At 49.8% G+C, this 22,521-nt stretch overlaps 1 protein-coding gene across 1 annotated transcript in view; it reads right to left on the bottom strand.

Moving 5' to 3' along the window:
* Nucleotides 1-22,521, bottom strand: part of VAV2 (vav 2 guanine nucleotide exchange factor) — a 150,865-nt gene that overhangs the window by 44,407 nt on the left and 83,937 nt on the right. Inside the window, exon 3 of the mRNA XM_010570820.1 lies at nucleotides 5,449-5,507. Within this exon, the coding sequence (XP_010569122.1) occupies nucleotides 5,449-5,507 (59 nt within the window). The remainder of the gene's footprint in view (nucleotides 1-5,448; nucleotides 5,508-22,521) is intronic.

Here is a 22,521-nt window from a genome sequence, read left to right as displayed (position 1 = left end):
CAAACACAGCTGACCGGCAAATGACACACACTGGGAGCAGAGAAACACACACATTTTGCAGGGCAGGGGCTCGAGGGCTGCCACGCAGGTCCAGCTCCATTTGCCCCCCTCTGCCCCTCTCCTGCAGGCTGGCAGGGCACCACCACACTGAGGAATGCTGCTCGCTCAGCACGGCAATATTACAACCCCGTGAATGGCACAGGCGGGACGCTTGTGACTCTCCCTTCCCATCCCTCCTCCCTTTCACCCCTACACACATCCTGATATTATTGGCAAGCCGTTAAGTACAGAAACTCCGGGGCTGATAATGCTGCAAACCTCATTTTGAGCACGTCAGTCTTTTAATAGTTTACCTGGGCAAAGCTGAGCAATACTGAGCCTCATTAGCAAGGCATGGGGTTTGCAGGCAAAGCAGGGTGGTAGGAAAGTCTCCTCTGGGTTAAATCCCCACTGATGGGAAGATGCTGGTACAGCTCATTTACCTGCCTTGAACTTGACCAGAGCCAGCTCCGACCTGGAGCTTCTCTCCTCCCAACTCACCCGCTGCGTTGTAGAGATGGGCAAAAGGGAGACACGATGGCCTGGACGGTGGTCTGCACTCAACAGGGTGCCTGTGGGCACCCCCAGCCCTGACACCTGCTCGGCACTGGATCTGCTGGGATGGAGGGCGCCCAGGGGCTCGGGCGAGCATCAGGACCGATGCCAGCCCCAACTCTGGAAAGCCAGCAGGGTTTCTCTCCTCCACTGACGTGTCCAGCCTCCCGTAAGCAAAACAGCAAATCCCAGCTCCTAACGTACAGGACTTTCAGGGGACTCGCAGGCATCCAAAGAGCCATCACCATCATCGCCGCTCCCCCAGATCAAACCAGCCCTGCAGCCACAGGCAGGCAACAGGCAGCTCCCAGCCAAGGGCCTGCCCTCGACTGCCAGCAAATCTGCTCTGTCACCTCAGGGCATGTGATGTGCAGAGGTTAATTGCCATGAAAATCAGCATTTTGGCTCGTATTTATTTATTTGTTCACATGCAAGGTAAACCTCTGCCTAGGGCGATGGGCTGGCCTCGTTGTGTTTGCCTGGAGGTAAAACTAATGTCACTTATTCTTCCCACCAGCTGTCACCAGGTAGCTGTGCCGTGCCACCGACCGGAGGGGGTCCTGCCTTGGCCCCCAGGATGGGGAAAACACAACCATCCCCTTCTCCTTCCCTCTGCCACCCGGCCAAAGCACCACCGCTGCTCCCGGAGGAGAAAACCTCCTCTTGACAAATAGGATTCACCCCTCCTCCCCATTTGCAAATGTTTTGAAATCTATTTTATTAACTGCAGTGCCTTCTGAAGAAAGTCACTGAGAGGTTCAGTTCATATATAAAGGATTTACTTAGATTAAGGGCCTCAGTAAAAGGCCTTTGAACATGCTAACTCCTTCCCGTTTTCAGATGGTTTCACTGTGCACACATTAAAAATGCATGCAGGCAGCATGAGCCAATATTCCTTAACCTCCTGCTTTGCTTGCAAAACTCTGCTTCCAGGAAAAACATATATCTCGGGGAGATGAAAAAACACATGCCCCCTCCGCTCACAGCTCACATTCAAGTCAGTGGAGCTCGTCGCATCTGGACGACAGCCGGAGCCCAGCGGACGCTGGGATGTACCATGGGCAACAGAGAACAGCCAGGGCTGCAGCAGGAAAGTCTTAAGGAAAAAAAAACTTTAAGAAAAAAAAAAATCCTGGTTTATCGGGACCTGCAACAAGAAGTCCTGTTGTCCTCCAGAGAGCTGAGTTTGCTCGAGAAAATTTGGAATGAAAACTCATCCTCCAGAGCACAGGAGAACCTTTGCACAGTCCCCCTGTTTGACCACGCTGCTTCTGTCTGCTGCAAGATCCTCTCACCTAACTTGGAAGAATTTAGTGCCAACCACCGTGAGAAATGGGGTAATGGACTTAACGGGGCGTGAGTCGGGTCTGCAGTGGAAACTCCTGGTGAGACCTGGCTGTAAAATGAAGGTTCCTTGTTCAGAGACAGCCACGGATGAGCAAGGAGCACAGTGGTAACTTCTCACTGCGACTGCTGACAGTCCTCCAGACAGATGGAGGAAAGGATGAGAAACAGTAACAATTAAAAAAAATCCCCTCTCCTTAGCTGATGGGCAATGCTACACCACGAGGATCTTTTCTTTGTCTCCACATACAGCTCTGTAAAACGATGCACGGATGAAAACCCCAGGAAAAGGGTATTATCACATTACTGCAAAACCTGTGCTCCCAAACAAGATCATGTGGCAGCGCTGCCGAAGGCTGCCTGCGCCCACCGAGCAGGCAGGTCTTGTCTCCAGCAAGCCAGGTGAACAAAAGCATTTCTCATCTCCCCATTTCTGAGAGCGGAAAATCAGACACACAAAGCTAAGGGATTTGCCCAGGGCCACGTACAGCACCTGGGGCAGAGCCAAGATCCGAACGTAGTTTCTTGCATCCGCTTCCCCTTCAGCAGGTATCTTTATCCACAAAACCATCTTTCTTCTGAATGCCTTAAATTAAAGAGAGAAAATGTGCCTTTTTCTAGGAGGCACCAATAAGCCTCTTATCATCAAGGGGCTTGTTATGCATGGCGCACTACCCAAAAAATAACCCAGTGCGGTGGTGGTGGTGGTCCTTGCAACTACACGCTTCTTTAATCATCTGTGCTGTATGCACAGCCTCGTGCAAGACAGAAATCTATTTTTGCAATCATTAGAGACCATCACCTGCCAGGAGGTAAGTCAGCGATGTACCATGCTGGAGGGTGACACTGTTTTCTGCAGGACTTCCAAAACCTGCAGCTGGGACTAGAACAGAGCAGGAGGAGGTGAGACCCAGCACAGGCTGTAGCTACAGCTGCAATAGATTAAGCCCAGCCTAGTGTGCTGCAAACAAAACATTGCATTTAAGATCATTTTTTGCCATGTTTTGCTGCTTGTAGCTTGTTTCTTGGAAGAAACACTCTGTCATCTCAACATAGCTATCCTGATAGCTATCTGATTTACTCTGTGAAACAAGGTTTCTCTGGCAAGGTTCATGTGTCTAGAAATTATTAGACAGAAAGACTATTTTTTTTTTTCACTGAATAGCATACAAGATTGATTTTTATTTTTCTACCCTACATGCCATGAAACTTGTTTAAGGACAAGTAATAGGCTTAATCTGCATGATCCTGAAGTTTTAGACCCAAAATAGGGTTTGGAGCAGAGCCACATTCATGATACGGGGCTGAAGACCACACAATCCATATGCCATCCTATATTGCATTGTATTTACCGTGTTTTTGAGCACCGGGCCTAAGCCAACAAGACCTTTCCCATTTATTTCAACGGCAGCATCTTCACTGGGGGAGGGAAGTGTAGGGACCCCAACCATCAGTGGGGATCCCAGTGAGCTGAGGGGCAGCAGTGGCCGACGTGAGCAGTCCCTTCGGGGAGCCAGAGCTGCTGCTGGTTCCCACAGATTAAATTAATTCATCCGAGATTAGTTTCTGTCATTGAGGCTTTTGTGATGGTGTAGCAAGAAATGATCTAATTAAAAGGAAAAAACGTGTGGCAATGGACAAAGGGAGGGCTCTCTGATTGCAGGGGACAGCAGTGATGGGAAAGGACACCCCCGGGGGGGTATTTTCCAGCTAACAGAGAGACAACATTTTCTGTTCTTACAGAGCTGGCAATGGGGAGGAGAAGCAGGGTTAATACGCAGGAAAACAGAATTAGAAGCAAAGACCCACTAAGCCTTGTGCTATTCTTGCGTAATTATGGTGCCAAAGGCTTCCAAGATAAGGGATTTTAGTGGGAACCATAAATGCTGGTTGTACAATGAATGAGGAAAAGCCACCTATCCACAAGAATAGCAAAGCCTCCCTGCTATCCCCCAACCCGCCCATCCCTGGCAGCGGGAGACCTCGAGACAAACACCAGCGATTCAGCCAAAGCCTTCCCAGAGGACGACCGGCTCATTCATCCTCTGAACTGACACCAGGATCTCCCTGCCAAGGGAAGGGCTTTGCCAGGGGTGACACATCGCAACCTCTCCCAGCGATGCCCCGACACTTCAATCCAGCCCTTGCAAAGGCACTTGCAGCTTGTGCACGGGGGTTCCCCCATTACTCCCTGCCTCCAAATGCTTTGGGTGTTCTTTTCCCTTAAAATAATAATCATTGCGGGCTTCTCCAGGACTCAGGGCTAGCCTTAATATTAAATAGTCCCTAACTTACAGTACGTCTTTATTCCTCAGTGTGCTTTATAAACCTTTGTCCCCTGAATCTCCCCCCAGTCCTGGTGGGATCTGTCAGATTCCTGTTTAAGGGATGGGAAAGCTCCCAGTTTGTTTTACACGTAAAAAGCTGTTCCCCTCCAGCAATATCAGTGCAGTTAAGGCAGTGAAAAGAAGTTCAAACAGTGGATATCGTGGGGTGGGGTGGTGGGCATGGGCAGCAGGGCTAGAAATAAAGCAGGGACCCCATCCAGCCTGCACCCCCACACCCTGGCTGTGCCTGGCCCTGGGATGCAGCCGCAGACCAATGCCATGCTACACCCTGACCAGAACAGCAGCGAGACACATTCTGCGGAGAAAAGCGAATGCGTTCTATAGCTGGGGGACAAACACAATGCAAAATAATCCCTCAAAAATGGAAGAAAGGTACTTTAGGCTGAGAACTCCTCCCAGTTCTATCTGTGGTCCTAATGAGATGCTGCTGGCAGATTAATAATAAAAACGCACACTAACAAGAAAACCAATTGCGAACCAATTTTGCAGGGAATTGAACAAAGACCAGGATAACAGCTCTGCTTAAGAGGGTTCTCTGCTGTTTTTAATTCCTTCTCCACTGCTCCTTCAATTAGCAGAGGAGGAGGAGCCCCAGCAGCAGGGCAGCCCACCCTGGGTGCCAGGGCCAGGTTACTTATTAACCCCCATTACCCATTCAGCACTAATGTGCCTTTGTCAAAGCCAGGAGGTAATTCCCCAGCTGTTAGTGACTGAAAGGCCACCTGGGCACTTCTGCACAGACCAGGGTGACAAGTGGGGACAGTTGGGTGACACCACAGCTCTATGGGCAGAGCAAAAGGGACGGGCATCGCTGCCTTTCCTGGCATCCCCGTCCTCAGCTGCACAGCCCCTGCAGAGGGGACCTGAGCAAAACCTCCAGCGAGAGACACTAAAACCCACTCTGCTACCCTCCCCAGCAGGCATACGGCATGCAACTTATTACATTCTCACTTATTTTATTTGTAAACTATTCCTGAGCAGCTGGTAAGGTTCTTTTACAAGTACCCTGCCTACATCCCAAAGGCACCGTTAATGTCTGTTTAACCCTAATATATCCCAACCATATTAATGCTTCTAGGGAGTCTGATGCGATTAAATACAAGGAATATGGATAGGGAGAGAGAGAAACATTATTTAAAGCATCACATTGAAAGGATCTTACCTAATTCCTTTGGTTTGAGCAATACTGTGGAAGGAGAGTCTGGATACTGCAGAGATCACCTGGAAATGAGAGAAAAAAATGCTGGTGTGCTTACTGAAGACAGAGGAAGGTTTGGTGGGAACCCAAGGACCCACAGCCTGGTATTTGGACCTGAACAACCACTGAAATGGATGTGGCTCCAGTCCCCCCCATCCGTATCACAGCACGTCACCATCAGGGCTTGGAGGACACCATCAGTGCAAACACTGCTTTTGGTTTTACAACTGTGCATCAAAGACATTTAACCCTCAGCTATAAAGATGCCCATTCAACGGCATCATCCGAGGAAACTCCATCCTGCCACTCATATATCCAGCCAGACCTGCTCCAAAAGGTTTTATGCAACACCGAGAACCATCGAAAAAACCCTACAAAACTTTGTATTTTATTACAAAAGGTTTGTCATTCCTTTCATCTCTCCCCCCCACAAAATGATCTTATTGAGGCAAACTTGCCAAGATTGAATCGTCTTGACTTCCTGCATTTCAATAAAGATGCATCATCAGTTTGTCAGAGGTGAGTGCAGACCATCGCCCTTTTCTGGGGGAGAATAGCCAGAAGTGATTCAACAACAAAATATTTTCATCAGCATCATAATCAGGACTAGTAAAGCCACCAGCTTTTTCTGAAAACTCCCATTTTTAATGGAAGTTTTAATTGCTATGCAGAATTTTCAATGAAGACAAACAGAGAATGGTTTTAGTCCCTTATAGATATAAAACATGTTTTACTCTTGCTCATATTCATTATTTCAAAGCTAGATTGAAAAAACAAACCTATTATTTTTGGACTGGTTTCCCATCCACTGGAATGAATAGAGATGCCTGCGTCCAGGACACAGATAAAGGACTTTCTGAGCAGTCCCTGCTGTCCAGGGCCCCCAGCTCTCCTCTAGGCATACAAACCCGAACACCACGGGGGCTGTGACTGCCTGGAGCTGCCCTGCACCCAACCCAGCCATGGGGCACCCATTAGTGTTGCTTTCTTTAAGGAACACGTGCCCCCCTCCTGAAAGATGTCACCCAGTGGAGCATGTGCTCTAAGTAAGTGCTTGACTTCTCTCCTGGGATTGCTGTCGGAACTTAAAGCCTTTCTCCCTCCCACGTTATTATCCCACAACATCAATCAGAATTGCGTTGCGGATCCTCATGCAAATTCTTGCCGCTGCAAGAGGCATGCAAGCACCGGGCTCGTTTTGGGGGGATGCACGCCTGCAGCTCCTTGGACTGCCCTGAAGCCTGAGCTCCTCCTGCTGTGGCAGATCCTGCTCCAAACCCTGTCTTCTCCTCCACACTTCTGCAACCTTCATCCTTCTAATTTTTCTTTTCTTTTACCGTTGCCACGAATTCCAGCCCAGCTCTCGGCCGCCGGTGCCCCACGCGTGGACCCGAAGCTGAGGCAGCAACAAAGGAGCTGCCACAGTTTGGCATTTAGCAGTTGACTTTCCACATGGAGAACAGAGATGCTGAATTATTCAACAAGGCCATCGAGACTCTGTGAGCCTCAAAACTTGGCCAAGTTTCTCCCCGGTATAAAACGTCACTAACAGGAGTTCAACGCAGAAAGGAGCTCCAGAGCAAGAAGGAATCTTCCTCGCAGCTCGGACGCTTTATTGCCCCTGTATAACTCTTCTAGCAAAAGAGGGCTTTACCAAAGCATCCTTCCATGTCTATTTTTTTAAGATGTTGCCCCTGACATTTCCTTCTAAGCAGAGGACATGCATAAAGGATTTTTTTTAATTAGACAAAGCATTACTTTTGCTACTGCTGTCATGAGCACATTTTGGCCTATTTCTCACTCTCGAGAGCCCATCTGGATAGCTACCAGACCACCACCCCTGGCACGCCTGGTTTTACAGGGCTGCCCTGGAGCCACTGATTACAGACCATAATTACTGTGCAACTAGAAGACAAACCGTAAACTTTCTCAAGCAGAAATTTAGTGCTTGAGAGTTAGCGAACGTAAACGCAGTAAAGTTCCTCATTTTACTGTAATTAACAAAAAAAGCAGCATGGAGAAAGGCTGGTCGCTTCTGGAAAAGGTGCTTCAGCCACGTGCTCTCCTGCCAGCGAGCTGCAAGCTCCGGGAGCCAGCCGGTGACATTCCCACCTCCATTTCGGGGAGGCGTTAAGCAAGCCTGGCTCTCCGAGTCCCTCTCACACCTCCACCTCTGGCCGGTCTCTCGTTTGCTCTGGCTTTGAGGAGCGTCAAGCAAAGACGTGGCTTCTGGTAATGTCACGTTTCGAGGAACAAATCTGCGCCGGAGAGAGGGAAAGGGGCTGAACCCCCTTGGAAGGAGAAGGCAGCCCTGACTGTGAGCTCCCCGCGAACCATGTCCCTCCCAGCGCTCTAAAGCGCACGCTGCCATTTCAATCTGCATTTTGAAATAAGGTTGGCTTTGCCTTTGGAAATGACATGAACAGCAACAGGAGAAAGCAGGTTAAAGCATAACCAGGAGTCAAAGCGATCAAGCCTTACTCCCCAAATTGTCAGCAACTTAAAACGCCACTCCAGGCATGTTACTAATCTCCCTGTGCCGCAGTCTCTCACCTCTAGAATTCTCCCCAGTTTGGGAGAGGAGGTGGGACTGAGTTCTTTAGAGTCTGTGAAAGGTTCCAGGGCTCGTCCAGGCAGAGCCACGGTGCAAAGCATCACTGCCGGCGAGCGGTACCCGCGAACGCCGAGCCCAAACAGGGCGCAGAGGCTGGAGAGGCAGCTGGCAGCCCCCGGCCCCGCTCCACGGGGCTTAAAGTAGTCCAAGACTGATTGAATAAGTCTCTTCTGTGGTCTATTATTAGACTTCTAAAGTACAAAAATCAGTTTATGAATCAGACGGTTATACCGCAGGGTTTGACTTCCAGGGAAATTTAAGAGAAAAGTGCACTGTTCTCTACGCCAACAATTTTTGCTTTGTTCTTTTATGAAAAGCCCCAAGCGCCGAACATCCTGGCACATCAAAGCCCGGGACCTGGTTCCAGCGATGAGCCAGCATGCACAGACATGCTTGCCGACGCTCAGGCTCCCAAATCGATGCTCAGGTACGTAAGCAAAGCGACCCACTTTGAGGGATCAGGTACAAAGAGCCTCCACGAAGCTTGGCATCTCTGAAAACGAGACTGAACAGTAACTGTCCCAATATCAGGGAGTATTTTTCCAACAACAACTCCTGCTAAAGCAGCAGCCAAGAGCAAAAAAAGCCAAGTGCAACCCCAGCTCCTCTTACAGCTCCTGTGCTCCAGCCTGCCAGCCCCCAGCCAGGGAAGTGCTTAAGCATGCATTTAAGGATAAGTAATCCTCTCAATTTCAACAGGATTAAACAACATTCTTAAAAGTAAGTCAATCCTTAAGTGTTTGCTAAATGGTGTCTCATTTTCCCTGTAAAGCAGCTTCTTATTTGCAGAGAAACCCAGGAATATTTCCTGCCACTCCCGGCTATCATTTTCTATTAGGCCAGGCAGGATCTGCCTTGTTACGCGCCCACGCAGCAGTTGGCACAAGGGGTCCCTGATCTCATCTGAGGCTTTTCGTTGCTTCTGCAACACAAGGACATATTACTATAACTAATACAGATATGACACTAAGTGGAATTGTAGTTCACTGGTTATTTATACCTCCCTTTTCTTTTATGGCAGCCTAGAAATGCAGACGTTTTGTTTTCCAAGGCAGATGGTATAACCAAAAAACATTTCTTGCCGTGGGCTATCGGTTCCCTTCAGATTTATGCTGATTATTTCATAAGATCAGGTTTTGGGTTTCCCCTCTTAAAACTAAGCCGCTACTTAAAACTGGGAATCCAGTAGGACCGAGGCTGCCGCATCCTGGAAGTGCTGCTGGAGCACACCCGGAGCAACAGCTTCCAAACCTGCTGGTCCCTTGAACCACACTCAAAAAAGGCTACGATGACCCAAACCGCATCACGCCCGAGTGCCGTGCCACCGCACCAGCTGGGGTAGCGCTGGGGGCTCTCCCGGCCCCATCCCAGGGCAGAACATCTTTGGGGAAAGCACCCTGCTCAGCACGGGCAGACGAGAGGGTTAGCAAAGTCATTTGACTTTGGGAAAACTATACTTTTATCTGTGTGTTTGTCTTCCAGGAGGAGGAGGACTGTGGGCTTACACAACAGGGGCTTATGCAGATTATTATTACTTCTTCACCCATTTCTCAATGCAATTTCCTCCAAGAAAACTGCATTCAGGGTGCAAATATTACCCTAAAAGCTATATATAACATCCCGCTGACAGCAAGATGCCAGAAATGGAGCTATACAGGTATGCAGTGCAGGTGATGTACAGATAGACTTTCTCTACAGTCGACCTGCAAAGGGTTAGTGGGAAATTTCTGGTGGTTTCACAGTTAAAGGTGAGGGATGCCCTTCACATTCCTGACGTTCCAGTTTGCCTTGTATTTTTAGACATGAGTTAAAACCAGCCACCCAGCTGATCATTTACCGACCAGCACGCCGCACGAGATGAGATCACTGCTGTGAATCAACAGAACCAGAAACGGGGCACGAGGGCCGTGCACGTGATTTCAGAGGCTGAGCGTCAGAGGCCTCGTGGAGACCCTGATTTAAAAAGGCACCGAGTTCTGCACTTCATGGGAAAAAGAAAGAAAAGGAAAAAAAAAAAATAATCAAGTCTCAAACTGGGTTCTTCACATTCACTGGTCACTTTGCAAGACACCTGGGTGAGTAAGGAAATGGGATTTTTGAAAAGAAAAAAAAAAAAAGCCCAAACCCCCACACCACCACAAGAAATTCCCCGCTTTTCTTCTTCTGTACTACCAACACTTTCTTTTAGGAATTACAGATTTAAAAATAAAGCAAAACAACATCAACAAAATATTATGCTTACGGCTCTTCTATTTCCTCCAGCACTGTTTATTGCTGATGGTATCTCTGTGCATCTAGAAAACTCTCAAATAAACTCTCTCCTTGTTTGAAAAAACAAACTGACCCAGCTGGGCTGGAGAACACTTTGCACACGAGGAACTCCCCAGGTCTCTGCGCTCCACGAGCGTGCCTCCAGAGCCTGAGTGAGCTGCAGGGGTTACAGCCAGGCTCGGAGCCCGTGCGGAGCCCCAGCAAGGTCATGCATTCCCAGAACAAATGAATATTTGCTTCTAAGCAAATCAGGAGCTCTGCACAGCAGTGATAAGTCTGGGCAGAGACCTCGATGTTGCCACCTCTGCGCATACCCTTCGGGGGGGGGCTGGTTTCAGAGCCTGAAATTACGTGGAGGAATTTTCTGGTTTACCCCTAAATTCATGAAGGGCAAAAGAAATCTTGAGGCCAAACATCCCCAGCCTCTGTGTGGGTAGAAACCTGACCCCAAATTCAGAGACAAGCTAGTTAAATTATTTCTGAGTTGGATAATGGCATCCAATAGTAAAAAACATGAAGAGTCCCAGGGAGAAGGCTGCTAAAATAAAAGCATCCATGACAGCAAGTAGAGTTTGACTCAGTTGCCTCCAGTTTGTGGTGCTGGAGTACCCTGTATTTTCTCCTTTCGCTGCGCCAGCGCATGTGGCAGTGGCCGGTCACACACACTGGGCTGTGCACGACCAGGATCTGGTATTTGCAAACCAAAGCGTCACCAGCAGTTTCCAGCCTCCCATCTCCTCCGTTTGCACGTGCCTCTCACATGAGTCCCACCTTGGCTAGACCAGCCCTGGAAAGTCAGCATAGCCAAGCCCCAAGTGTGAGAGCCAATACAAAACACAACCTGCTCGCTCTGGATCAATTATTTGTGCTCCGGGTCTGTGTTATTGCCTAGTGCGTAAACCTGCAAGATCTTACAGCATGTGTGCAGCGAACACAGCAAACGTTAAACCTACAGCTGCCTTCCAGCCCTCTCCCCGGACACGGGACAGCCGGGGCTGCTGCCACTTGAGCATCCCACAGATGTTGCTGGGAATTCCTTAAATCAACATCTCCCGATACAACCCGGTACCCGAGAAGAGCATCGCTGTACATGGCTACGGTGCATTTTTTCCTTAGGATGCCAAGGGTGGGCAGAGCCCCGTTAAGGGATCAAATCAGTTTGATTTTCCTACACCCAGGACTCTCTCCTCTCAGCTGGACCTCAGCCACCCACTTGGCTGCTGAGGACGAGGGCTACTAAATAATAATCCATTTGGACAACTGGCTTGAGCCTTTCCAGTGCCTGCCTGAACGGTTTCCCCCACGGCTCTTCTCCTCCTGCCTGGGGATGCTACGGCTTTGCCTCCCATTCCCACTCGTGCCAGGTGGAAAGGCAATGCGCTGGGGAAGCGTGGTGTTTGCTGGCATGCAGCGTTTGGAGAGGCACCAGCTGAGCGGATTTCAGCTGATACGCATTTGACAAGGATTTTAAATCAAAGCTAGGGAAGTTCTTCCGCGACGGTGTGTCCAGGCTTCTCACCCCGTATTTCACTACAAGGACCACGCAACAGATAGGGAATTCAGTGATGGAGGTATGGTAAAGCCTCTTCCCTCCTCCAACAAATACCCATGCCAGGGATCCTTGACTGCCACTCCCTTTTGATTTATTGAAATATCAGCGACTTGTGACATTGCTATGGAGCTGCAGATGAGCTTCAGAGCACCTGTCAAATCACAGGAGATGGAAGAACCAGAAATGTAAAACAAAACCCATTTGCCAGAGCAGGTGGGGAACAACAGAATTGCTCTGCTTCCAGCACCCCTCTGGGTTCGCTGTTCCCTTGGCATCAAAGATGTGTGTGCAGCATTAAGTGCTGTTCTCAGGGAAGTAGTAAATAACATCCTAAAGCCCAAACAGTGGTTTGGTGGAGAACTGGCCAGGGATGCTAGGACCGCGTGCCTCACCGGGGCTGGACTGCTGGGCTGGACTTCCAATCTGCAAACTGGACACAGGAAAACCGGGTACAAGCTGGATTTTGCTTCTGAAATTCAGCAAGAAAGGCTGGACATACATGCTCCTTCCTTTTCTAAAGGGATCCTTGGTCATGGAAGTAGCAAAGGGTTAAAATAGTCTCAAGTGAACATCTGACGGATTGTCCCCGAGCTACTATGAAGAAAATTAACTCTATCCCAGCCAAAACCAGCACAACCTCTTAGCCACAGTTCAGAGCACCCATGTCAGGCTGCGTTATGGTTACTGCTGTGTTACAGGGACGAGCGATTACACCTCTCAAGATAATGAGGTTAAGCCCTCTAACGAGAGCCCATCGTCAGAGATACACTTTCGAGGTGAAAACACCTTTACCAAAACCAAAAACTCCCCTGAGACAGCATGAGGAACACGCACCGAATTTTTGTGTTATTTCCCTATAAGGCAGCTGGGGAGGGAGTGACTCCCCAGCAAGCCTGCCTTCACAGGAGCATCTACCAAAAGCAAAGCTGGAATACACATAGCATTTTTTACGGACCTGACTAAAAAGGTCTAAAATACATTCCCAACCAGCCCAGCGGTCCAGACAGCGTTTGGGCACCAGAAGCCTTTCCCATCCCCACAGCTCTTCTCCGCGGGGAGGGGTGAGCCTTGCCACGCTGGGGACACAGCAAGGAGGCAGCCTGGAGCACCCGTGTCCCAACCCAGAAATCCTTTGCGGTTGCAGTCTGTGGCTGCCGTGTCCTCAGGGAACCCTCACAAATCCATGTTTGATAAGCATTGGATTACACTTCTGTATAATGAGGGTGTAAGTCAGCTCGATGCCTTTAAGCCCCTCACCGTCCCTAAGGCTTCAAGAGGGGGAAAGGGGCAACACAGTTGGAGGAGCACCCGAACCACCAGCAAGTGCCACCCCGCTAGCACTGGGAAGCATCACCTCCCATAACTGCAAGTGCAATGAAAGCCCAAAGCTTCCCGGGGAGCAGGAGGAGCTGGGCAAAAATTGGTCCGATGCCAAACGGTCATCCCCAAACAGGAGGGAGAAAATGCCCAAGGGAGCAGGGAGGGAACAAAGGGGAGAAGCAGGTTGTTCTCCTGGTTTCTGTGCTCCCCGTGATGCTGCTGGCGCTGCTAGCAGCTCTCCAGGGAGCAAGCTCCATCTACAGATCGATCCTGGATGATAAATTCTGTTAGAAAAGAGGAGAGGAACAGGACCCTGGGAAAAGAAAGGAAAGGGAGTTTCTGGACCTGATCCTCAGCCGCTATAAAATCACCCCCACTCCTGTCAGCTGCTCTGATTTACAGCCTGGACTCTGCCTGTACCAGACTCTGATAACTCGGGCTGGTCCCAGGGCTCTGGCCAGTTCCTCCGCTTCCAGAGCACCACTGCGTCGTGAAGCCCATTAGCTGTAATGTGCTGCTCTAAGCACCTCTGCCATTACACTGTATGTGTTAGGCTGGTCTTTTTAAAACAAGGTTATTAAACCCAGTGTTATTTTGCATTAAACCCATTATTTGGCCACATTATGTGTTGGGGATGCAAATATTAAGCCATCGGCAAAGTCTCTGCTGATTTCCAGTGGGAACAAGACTTGTATCATTTTAACACATTTATTTTGAGCTATTTGGGGCCGGCATAATGTCTGCTATCATGTAGTCTTACAACAGTGGGCGGTCATTGCAAAACCAGCAACATTGCCTGACAAGGAGGCAAAAATAGTAACTCGAGTGGATTTATAGCTACTGGTAGAAAAGCTCTGCACCGTATCACACCTTCATAAGCTTCCCAGATGCACACACACCCCCCCTCCCGTATTTAAGACATCGATCTGTCTTTTCCTATTACAGAGCAGCTGATTTTCAGAGGGAACATTGTCACACGTCTCTCAGGGGACTCTAAGCCCCAATGTCTGTGCCTAAGGAAGTATCTGTGCTCCTCCGTCCCCTTTTTGATACGGGTGTCCCCATCTCATAGCAAATACGCCGAGCCAGGACCAAGGCAGAACAGGGTCCCTCGCCTCCCCAGGACGCGGAGACGATGCAAAGGCAAGAGAGGGTAGAAGCAAAGCAACCCAACCCGCAGAAGCACCGAGAGATGCAAACAAGCCCAACCACGGTCTCGCCGTGCTGCTCCCCATGCCACCCACAACTCCCAAGCCCAGAAATTAATGCCCTGAAACTATAGTGCTTTCTTTATGCTGCCGAGTTCCTTTAATACAACAGCAATAAATACTTACTCTGCTACTTAATGGCCTCTCTCCTCCGACACGGATGCTGAGCTGCTGTCTCGTTCAGTTACTTTTACTATCACTATCTGATAGCCTGGCAACGACTAGAGTGAGGAGCTGGCTTTGATGGGACTTTAAAAGCCTGGCGGGGGGGAACCCAAGCAGTTTCTCAAGTGAGCTAACACCAAAGCCAACAGACACGAACCGAGAAAGCGCCTGCGGCTGCGCCTCCAGCTGAACATGGGAACAGAGATTTCCTTTGATGGCCCTGAAACACTCGAAGCGGCAAGCTCAGCCCTTAAGGAGAACTCAGCAGCACCCATGGGTGCTGATAAGAGTTCAGGGCACAGGGTGAGAGGACGGCGAGGGCTACGCTCAGCAAAGCCACTAGTTTGGGGCAAACTCAAGAGCAGGGTAGGTGCAACCACACTGTGTGACACAGACACCCTGGGCTCGGAGGCAGCTCAGACACGAAGCCAAGACGAGGGCACGGCTCAGAGGAAGCTCTGGGTGAAACAAAACAACTGTTTTCCCGTAAACGGCAGGGATTCATGGGGCAGGGATAAGCCATGCCTGCTGCAAGCACACCCAGCTGCCTGCGAGCTGCTGCGCGCTTCCCTCCTGCCTGGGGACAGCCGTCCCCTGCTCCCCGCTCCAAGGCGAGGACGAGCTTACCCCATAGAAGGGCTCGGAGAGACGTTGCCTCTAGAAGCATCTTTCTCAGGCAGGAGAAGAAAACAGAAGAGACAGTGAAATTGCATCTTTATGCATCCAGCACTGGGACTGAGCGAGAGAGACGCGGTGCTGTTGCAAACGTCCTGGCTAAGGATGGGTCAAATGATGAGCTTGCCCGTGGCAATGGACTACGAGAGGGTCCTCAGGATCTCTGGGAACTGCCGTGCGCCTCTAGTCCTCCAACATGCAGCACTGCTACTAAACAGAAAAAAATCAAGTGCTCCAAGGGAGGTGCAGGGGTGAGGGGCCACGCAATTGCACATCTTCCTCCTGCAAAATGCCCCCCTGCATCTCCACTGCTTTCCCTGGCTCAGCTTGGCCCCATCAATTTGCACAAAACTTGCCAATAACGAGAAATAAGACAACTGTTAAACACTAGCATAAGAAAGGAAGGAAAATGAAAAGCCTTGATATCCCAAAACTATTTATGGGAAAAGCTTGTTAGCACCTCTGAACGCTGATTTGGAAATGACTCATTAGCCTGTGCCACAACTGTGGGGTTTAAGGTAACACCAGCCAATCTCACATTTCTGCATGATATGGAACAGCATTAATTAAACATTAAGCTAAACTATTTTAGCACCGGTGTGCAGCAGCGCGTGAAACTGAAACCACGGATCAGAGGGACGTGTGATTAAACACCAAGCTGGCTGGGTGTTCCGTCTCTCCGTGGCACCCCACGTACGAAAGGCAGAAAGCACATTCTTTGGTTGTTGAAGGTGGCAATCTAAGACCCCTATGGGACAGACCACAGGAGATTCAGCCTGGACTGATTTTAACAGAGGAATTGTCCTGTCTTAGGTTTCAGAAGGTGGAGGAGAAGGATGCAATATTTTGCACATGTCGATCTTGAGATTTTAATTTTATTCTCATACTTGCACAACTCTGTGACTCACAGGGCCTTCTGGAGAGCTGCCGTTCCCTTTCTCTCCCTCTGGAATTATGTCCCCACGTCCTGCTGGGGCTCCAAGGTGCCACCACCGCCCGGGGGTGCTGCATCCCCCCCCCAGCTTTGCCTAGCATCATGACCCCTCGTTTCTCATGCAATCCCAGTGTGTCCCAGCATACACTGGCTTCGCTGACCTGCAAAGCACAAGTCAGTCAAATTGTGCCTTTGCTTAGAGCGATAATGGAATGTATTTGGAGAAGGGAAGCCGGTGGGGAGGAGAAACCAAGAGCTTCATTTTTACTGCAGCTGGGATTTTAGCATCCTCCTGACGGATGCCCAGAGACAAGGAGGATTCCCAGAAACGCCTGAGCACAGGGACTGCAAGCTGAGGGCTGGCTGCTCTCCTCCAGACCAAGGATGTTACAAAATTGTCTTCTTTAGAAAAAACGCAGCGTGTAACTGGAGAGGGTTCATTTGCATAGCTTTGTAATAGTTACCAAAGCTGATGAAGCCAGGGAACTGTGCTTTCCTGGGAATTAGAGGGCGGTGGGGGGAACACAAACCAACTGGCTAAAGCAGGAGTTCGGTTCAGGTCCCTGAAGCAGACACTGGGGTAAGTGCTCAGCCACCAAGTGAACCTCCCCGGCCGGCTGCGATGGCTCCATCGGCACCAGAACGTGCCGGAGCTCCTCGCCTCCGTGCCCCAACGCAGCTCTCCGCTCCGTCTGGGCAAGCTGGTTCCTTCCCTCTGCCCCCAATTAACATCGCAGCAGATCCCTAATGACCCTGGCAGAGATGCCAAGAGGTCAACAGTGGACCACAGAGCCGAGAGCAGGCACGGCTGTACCTTTCCTCTTCCCCAGCCGGGCATGACAGCCAAGACGCATCGACTGGGTTGCTCTGCCATTAGCTTACCCCAAAATCACATTAAGAAAGATCAATCTGCCTTTAAGGAAGAAAGGAAAAATGAGTTGCTGGCCAGGTGTACAGGGTGTACACAAGGCCAGGACATCCCTCTTCTCCCTAATCCGAAACCAGCATCCCAAATGGCAGAGAGCCGCTTTGTCCCCAATGTGCCCCCTCCCTGCACAGCCCTCCCTGGGTCGGGACGAGCCGCACGCATCTGCGCTACAGGGGTTGCTCTCACACAGAGAAACATCTGCCCTTTGATTTTTGTAAGCAAGTACACATATAACATGACTGATATTCCCAACACACACAACTTCCCGCTGATGCATTTTAGACTCTAGGACAGCCCTGTGGCTATTAGCGGTGCAGGCTGACCTTGGGACACCAGATTATGCTCCTGTAGCATTCCTGTAACATTACGGTCACGCTGTTATCACTGAGCAATAACAAGGTGTTCAAACAAAACGCAGCAGCTCTGCCCAGTTTCGGTACACAGAGAGCGACAGTCAGAAAGCACGGCCGTACCATCCTGTATCATATCTGAAGCCCCTGCAAAGCAGTGGGGAGAAATGCAATTACAATTCTAAAAAAAATTGTGCCTAAAAGCAAGACCAGGGAACTCGACCAAGTCCCAAGTCAGGCCTCAAGTGCCAGTTTGAGCAGTCACTCTTTTGAAAGTAGTTTCCCACAGTTTACTCACTCCTCCCTTCTAAAATCTTCCTGCTTTTTCCAGAAAAAGGATCCTTGCATAAGCCTGGTGGCTCAGAGGCCACAAAACGCCCTTCTGCTCTGCAAAACCGGCAGCTGCCGTCCAGCTTGTACTGCAGGTTTACAGCACTTTGCAAGGCATCTGCTGCCAAACGGATGCCTTTCCTCCCTGCTGCCCTGCCACCTTCTTTGGGGAGAAGTGACAATCAGGTAGGAAAATTTTGAAGGAATTAGCTCAAGCGTAGGAAGACGTGAAACACGTAGGAGGACGTGGGTGCTAACGGCTCCGACCTCGGCTTGTGCAACCTGGTAAGAGTCTCTGCTGAAAGCCACCAAGCTGTGCTGACTTACACCTGCTGGGCACTTGGCCCTTCATGCTTAAAGAGGAGCAGGAACAGAGGAGGAAGGCAAAAAAAACCCCAACCCTTAAACACTAATTAGCTTAAAATGCTGGGTAAATAGATTTACACAGGCAGTCTGCAAAGCCCTGACCGCAGCGGCTAATTGGGGCACGCAGCGTTGCCGGCAGAGTTCAGCTCGCATCGCCTCGCGCCGTCACGTGGGACCGAGCTGCCACAAAGACACATTGTGCCAAGGTATTTGAGCACGGGGAAAAAACCACCAGCAGAATCGCTTCCATGCAAGGGAAGGAGAAATGTCGCCAGCTGATAGCAGCATTCATCGTGCCTTTGTGTTTGCAGGAGGTCCAAACCCTGACCCTGCTGCTCTGGATCTCTACAGGCTTTGAAGATCCTAGAAAAGCATCTCTGTCTTGCCCCCAGGGCTCGGAGCCTACCTTGTGCTAAGCAGGGTGGTTATAATTATCACATGTGCTATGCATGGATATAATTATCAGGAAAATTCAGGGGAAAGGGTCCCGCAGCTGACTCCTGACTCGAGAGCACTGATGCAAGTATCAGAAACGACAGGATGGCCAAGCCATCACACTACAAAAATCAGCTCCAGGCAGCGAGGTGTTTGTCTTACACAATGAGGAACACCGGGACAGGCTGAACTTTGGCCAGAAACTAGCTCTTCCTGCTCAACATCTGAATTCAGGCAGTTTTAGTTAAGTTTCCTCCCCAACTTGCAGGGCGCCTACTCCACAACCTCCTCCCCTCCTTGTGCTTAAGGGCTCTGGAACCTTCTCTGACCCCAGTCCATAACTCGTGATGCCCAAAGTCATGCACCTAAGCAAAATCCCTCATCTTGTGACTCAAAAAGAGCCACCCAAGCCTTCCCAGGGCGTAACGCTCCCATCGGAGGCAGCAGTTCCTATAGGGACTATTTGTACCCTGACTGCAAGCATCGCTCAGCGCAGGCAGAACATGGAAAACGAGCAGCACGCCTTACTTCATGGTGGTGGAAGATGAGACAGGCACGTGGCTCTGCCAACAGCGTGCCAACTGGGTTGTCTTCATGACGTGTCCCCAGACCTGAAGTTTTGCTTTGGCCAAATTAAAAAGCTGCAAGCTAGGCAAATGTGCAGACGCGCGGTAGCACAGTGATGTTGTTTCAGCCCCTTAATCAGCTCTGCCTTGAGGTACCCAAGGGGATTGCAAAGGGCTCCTGCAGCCTTGGCGAGGGACGGCGGCTCTGTGCAGCACGCTGCAAGGAGAGGTTCTCCTGCGAAAGCATCCCCCCTCCCCCAGTATTGATTGGATTTGTCGAAACAGATGGAAAAAACAGCTAGTCAGATGCAAAACACGGATAGCCAAACCTGCTTCCGAGAAACTGGCTTAAGTCTGTATTATGTTTAATCCCTTTTGATCAAGGTCTTGGATGTAAGCAGAAAATATTACAGATTTTCACATACCTTCAAGTCCCCATTTCTGCTCTGCTCTGAAATGGAGTTGGGTGGTCAGAGAAAAACATATGGAGCACAAAAAGAGAGGTTTAGGAACGTTTTGCATGTGCGGGAGAAATTGGAAGCATCCATATGAAACCAATCCACTTGCACAATGGTAATTTACCTACTGAAGAGAGAGGGCTTGAAATTCTCCTTGGCTTATTTCCTCCATCTTTATTCCAGCTGCTAAAGAAAAAAAAGGCAGCAGTATAAAAAAAACCACTACAGAAAGTGTTTAAAAGCCAGTTCTTTGCATTTTGCAGAGTTCCCTGACTTCTGGCATGGCCACGGCATCCGGACATGTGTTTCTCCCATCCCTTCCAGCCCCAGAGCAGCAGCACAGACAGGAGATGCCCCACACCAGGAGCTGGGTACCTGGGAGCAGTTACAAAGTCCATCTGCAGACCGGCAGACCACGGCCAGGTTTGTCCCTCCCTGCCCCATCGAGAGTTTTTGGCTCGGAGGGTCAGACCGCAGCCTTGCTGTCCCACTGAATAAAAATACAGGATCTTGCTTCAAGCTCAAGGCACCTGCAGGTTAACACTTCAGAGACTGCCGTGGGCCAAGCCCCTGAAGGCAGCGGAAGCTTTTCCAATGATTTTTCAGGCTTTGAGCCCTGGATGTGTCTTGCAGCTGTATCGTAATTGCAACCTGGGGGATTGCACTCAGGCAGGGTCCCTGGGCTACCTGGAAAGCATCAGTCTCTGCCCCGGGGAGCTTCATGGAAGCAAAGCCCCTCCTAAAGCCCTTCTGTACCAGCATCAGCTTAACCATCACGAGCTGTTTGAGACTAGCCGCGTTTTACAAATTGGTAGAAAACTCGTTTAAGCTCAAAGAAATTCCTGTAATACTAAAGTACACAGAAGAGGTAGGAAGCAATCGGAGTTTTTCAAGCATACCATAAAAGGCATCTTTTTGAATTTGGTTGGGAATTGCTGCTTCGATTTGTTCAAAGCTGGAACTGGATGTTTGCAGGGATGCAGGACCTTTCCTACCAAAGCTGCTTTCCCTGCAGCTACACAGAGTCAGGGCTCGTAGCAAGAATCCCATTCGGGTCGACAGATCTGCAGGTTGCTCCAAGCTTTCCATGCAGGCACACATCCACCTGGATGAAACATTTTCACTTTCACAGCTTCAAGTTTTAAAAAAAGGGAAAAAAACCCCAGAAGATAAGGAAGCTGCAGAAGAACTTGATGTGTTAGAATAAAAACAGCCAACGACCTCCCGAGCCACGTGCTCCAGGAACACACAACCTGCCGGGTGCAGCCCCGGGTGCTGATGTGGGAGAGGACTGGGGTGCTCTGCTGCCCGGACCCCCGCCTGAGCACCTCGAAACACAACCTAACATCCAACAGAAACACTCAGGAGAAAGGGAGAACGGTAGGAAGCCAAGCATAGGAAAGCAAGCATAAACTTTATTTCATTAGCCCCAATCTTCTCCTGGACTCCAGAGAGGAGGCGAGCACCTTGCGAACTTTGGGGGTTTATTATTATTACAAGCTGGCTTGCTAAGGAAAATTCCCCAGAGCCACCCAGGTCTCAGCCACCTCCTCGCCTGGGATCGGCACTAACACGTCTGTTAAACATCTCCGATTCTCCAGCCGCTGGCGACACTTGGACTCGCGACCAAAGCCCATCACATTACCAGGGGCTGCTCCGTGACCCTGAAAACTGCTCTTCAAGCTGTGATCTCTCTCAGTGCTGTTGAGCTCCTGGCTTCGTATCTTGGATCATGTGTAAATACAAAGCCCTGGTTTCATACGTAACTAATATCCTTTGAAAAGATCACCTCGAGCACGCTGCAACAGTTCAAGTGGGGGACACAAAGATGCAAACTTCTCCCTTTCTAGACTCATGAAACATTGATTCAGGTTATGAGCTGTTTTAAAGCAAAAGCACCCACCCCTTCCTCCTGAAAGCGTTGCCTTCATGGAGCTTGGAGAGGCTTACAAATCTCACAAATCCAGGTTTACGCACATAAGCAAACAGTGAACTGTTTACCCAGCACCTACACTACTCTGTGAATCTCTGCAAGTATCCAGCAAATCTGGAAAATAAGACACATGAACTTCATTCCTCCAGTATTGCAAATTTGGCCATTATCTCCCCTTTCCAAAGGTTCTCTAAGGAAAAGAAGGAGAGATGCAGAATGCTGCTCACAGAGGCAGGTGGGAGAACATGCCCATCACTCCCTCCTCCCATCCAGAGTGCACAGAAAATTTCACATCAGAAACAAATGCCTTATTTTTCCAGGCTACTGAGAATCAATTAAAGGCACCAGGAGCGCAGGCGTTTGCAACACAGAGCTGTCCGGTTCCACGCTAAACCCGTCATAAGGAATTTACTGCTCTTGAAACAGAAAAAAAAATCCAAAGCTGCAGGATGCTCTGCTCTGGTTGAACATTTAGATGCTCCACACCTGGTGATAAGGAGAAATCCCTTGCCCACGCGTGCCTGCCTGTTTCTATTCACTGATTTCCCCCATCTTGTACACCTAAACTGGAGAGATGTGCTGCTGGCCTGATCCTTCAGTCAGCATTAGCCGGTCGGACATCTCAGTCGCTTCTTATATGTCTCAAAAGCGTCACCTCTCGGTTTCCCTGCAGACACGGAAAACAACTGTGTTAAATTCCCGATTCCTAAAAGAACAGGCAGCCACCGGTAACCAAACCGAGTTATTCAGAAGAGCAAAGACGGGGAAGATGCGAGGCGGCTGCTCTGCGCACCACGTCCCTGCTGCCCTGCGACGTGGGGCGAGAGCAGAAGTCTCACCGAAAAAAGCTACTTGGCTGACGTTTCTAGGCAAGGCAAGCAGAAATGCACCGTTCTCTTCTACCTTCTCAACATGAAACGTGATTTTTTTTC

This window comes from Haliaeetus leucocephalus, unplaced genomic scaffold (assembly GCF_000737465.1).
Source record: "Haliaeetus leucocephalus isolate CR32 unplaced genomic scaffold, Haliaeetus_leucocephalus-4.0 Scaffold306, whole genome shotgun sequence".
NCBI classification, from domain to species: Eukaryota; Metazoa; Chordata; class Aves; order Accipitriformes; family Accipitridae; genus Haliaeetus; species Haliaeetus leucocephalus.
Note: the sequence above shows the minus strand (reverse complement) of the source record. Positions and strands in the feature narration are given on the sequence as shown.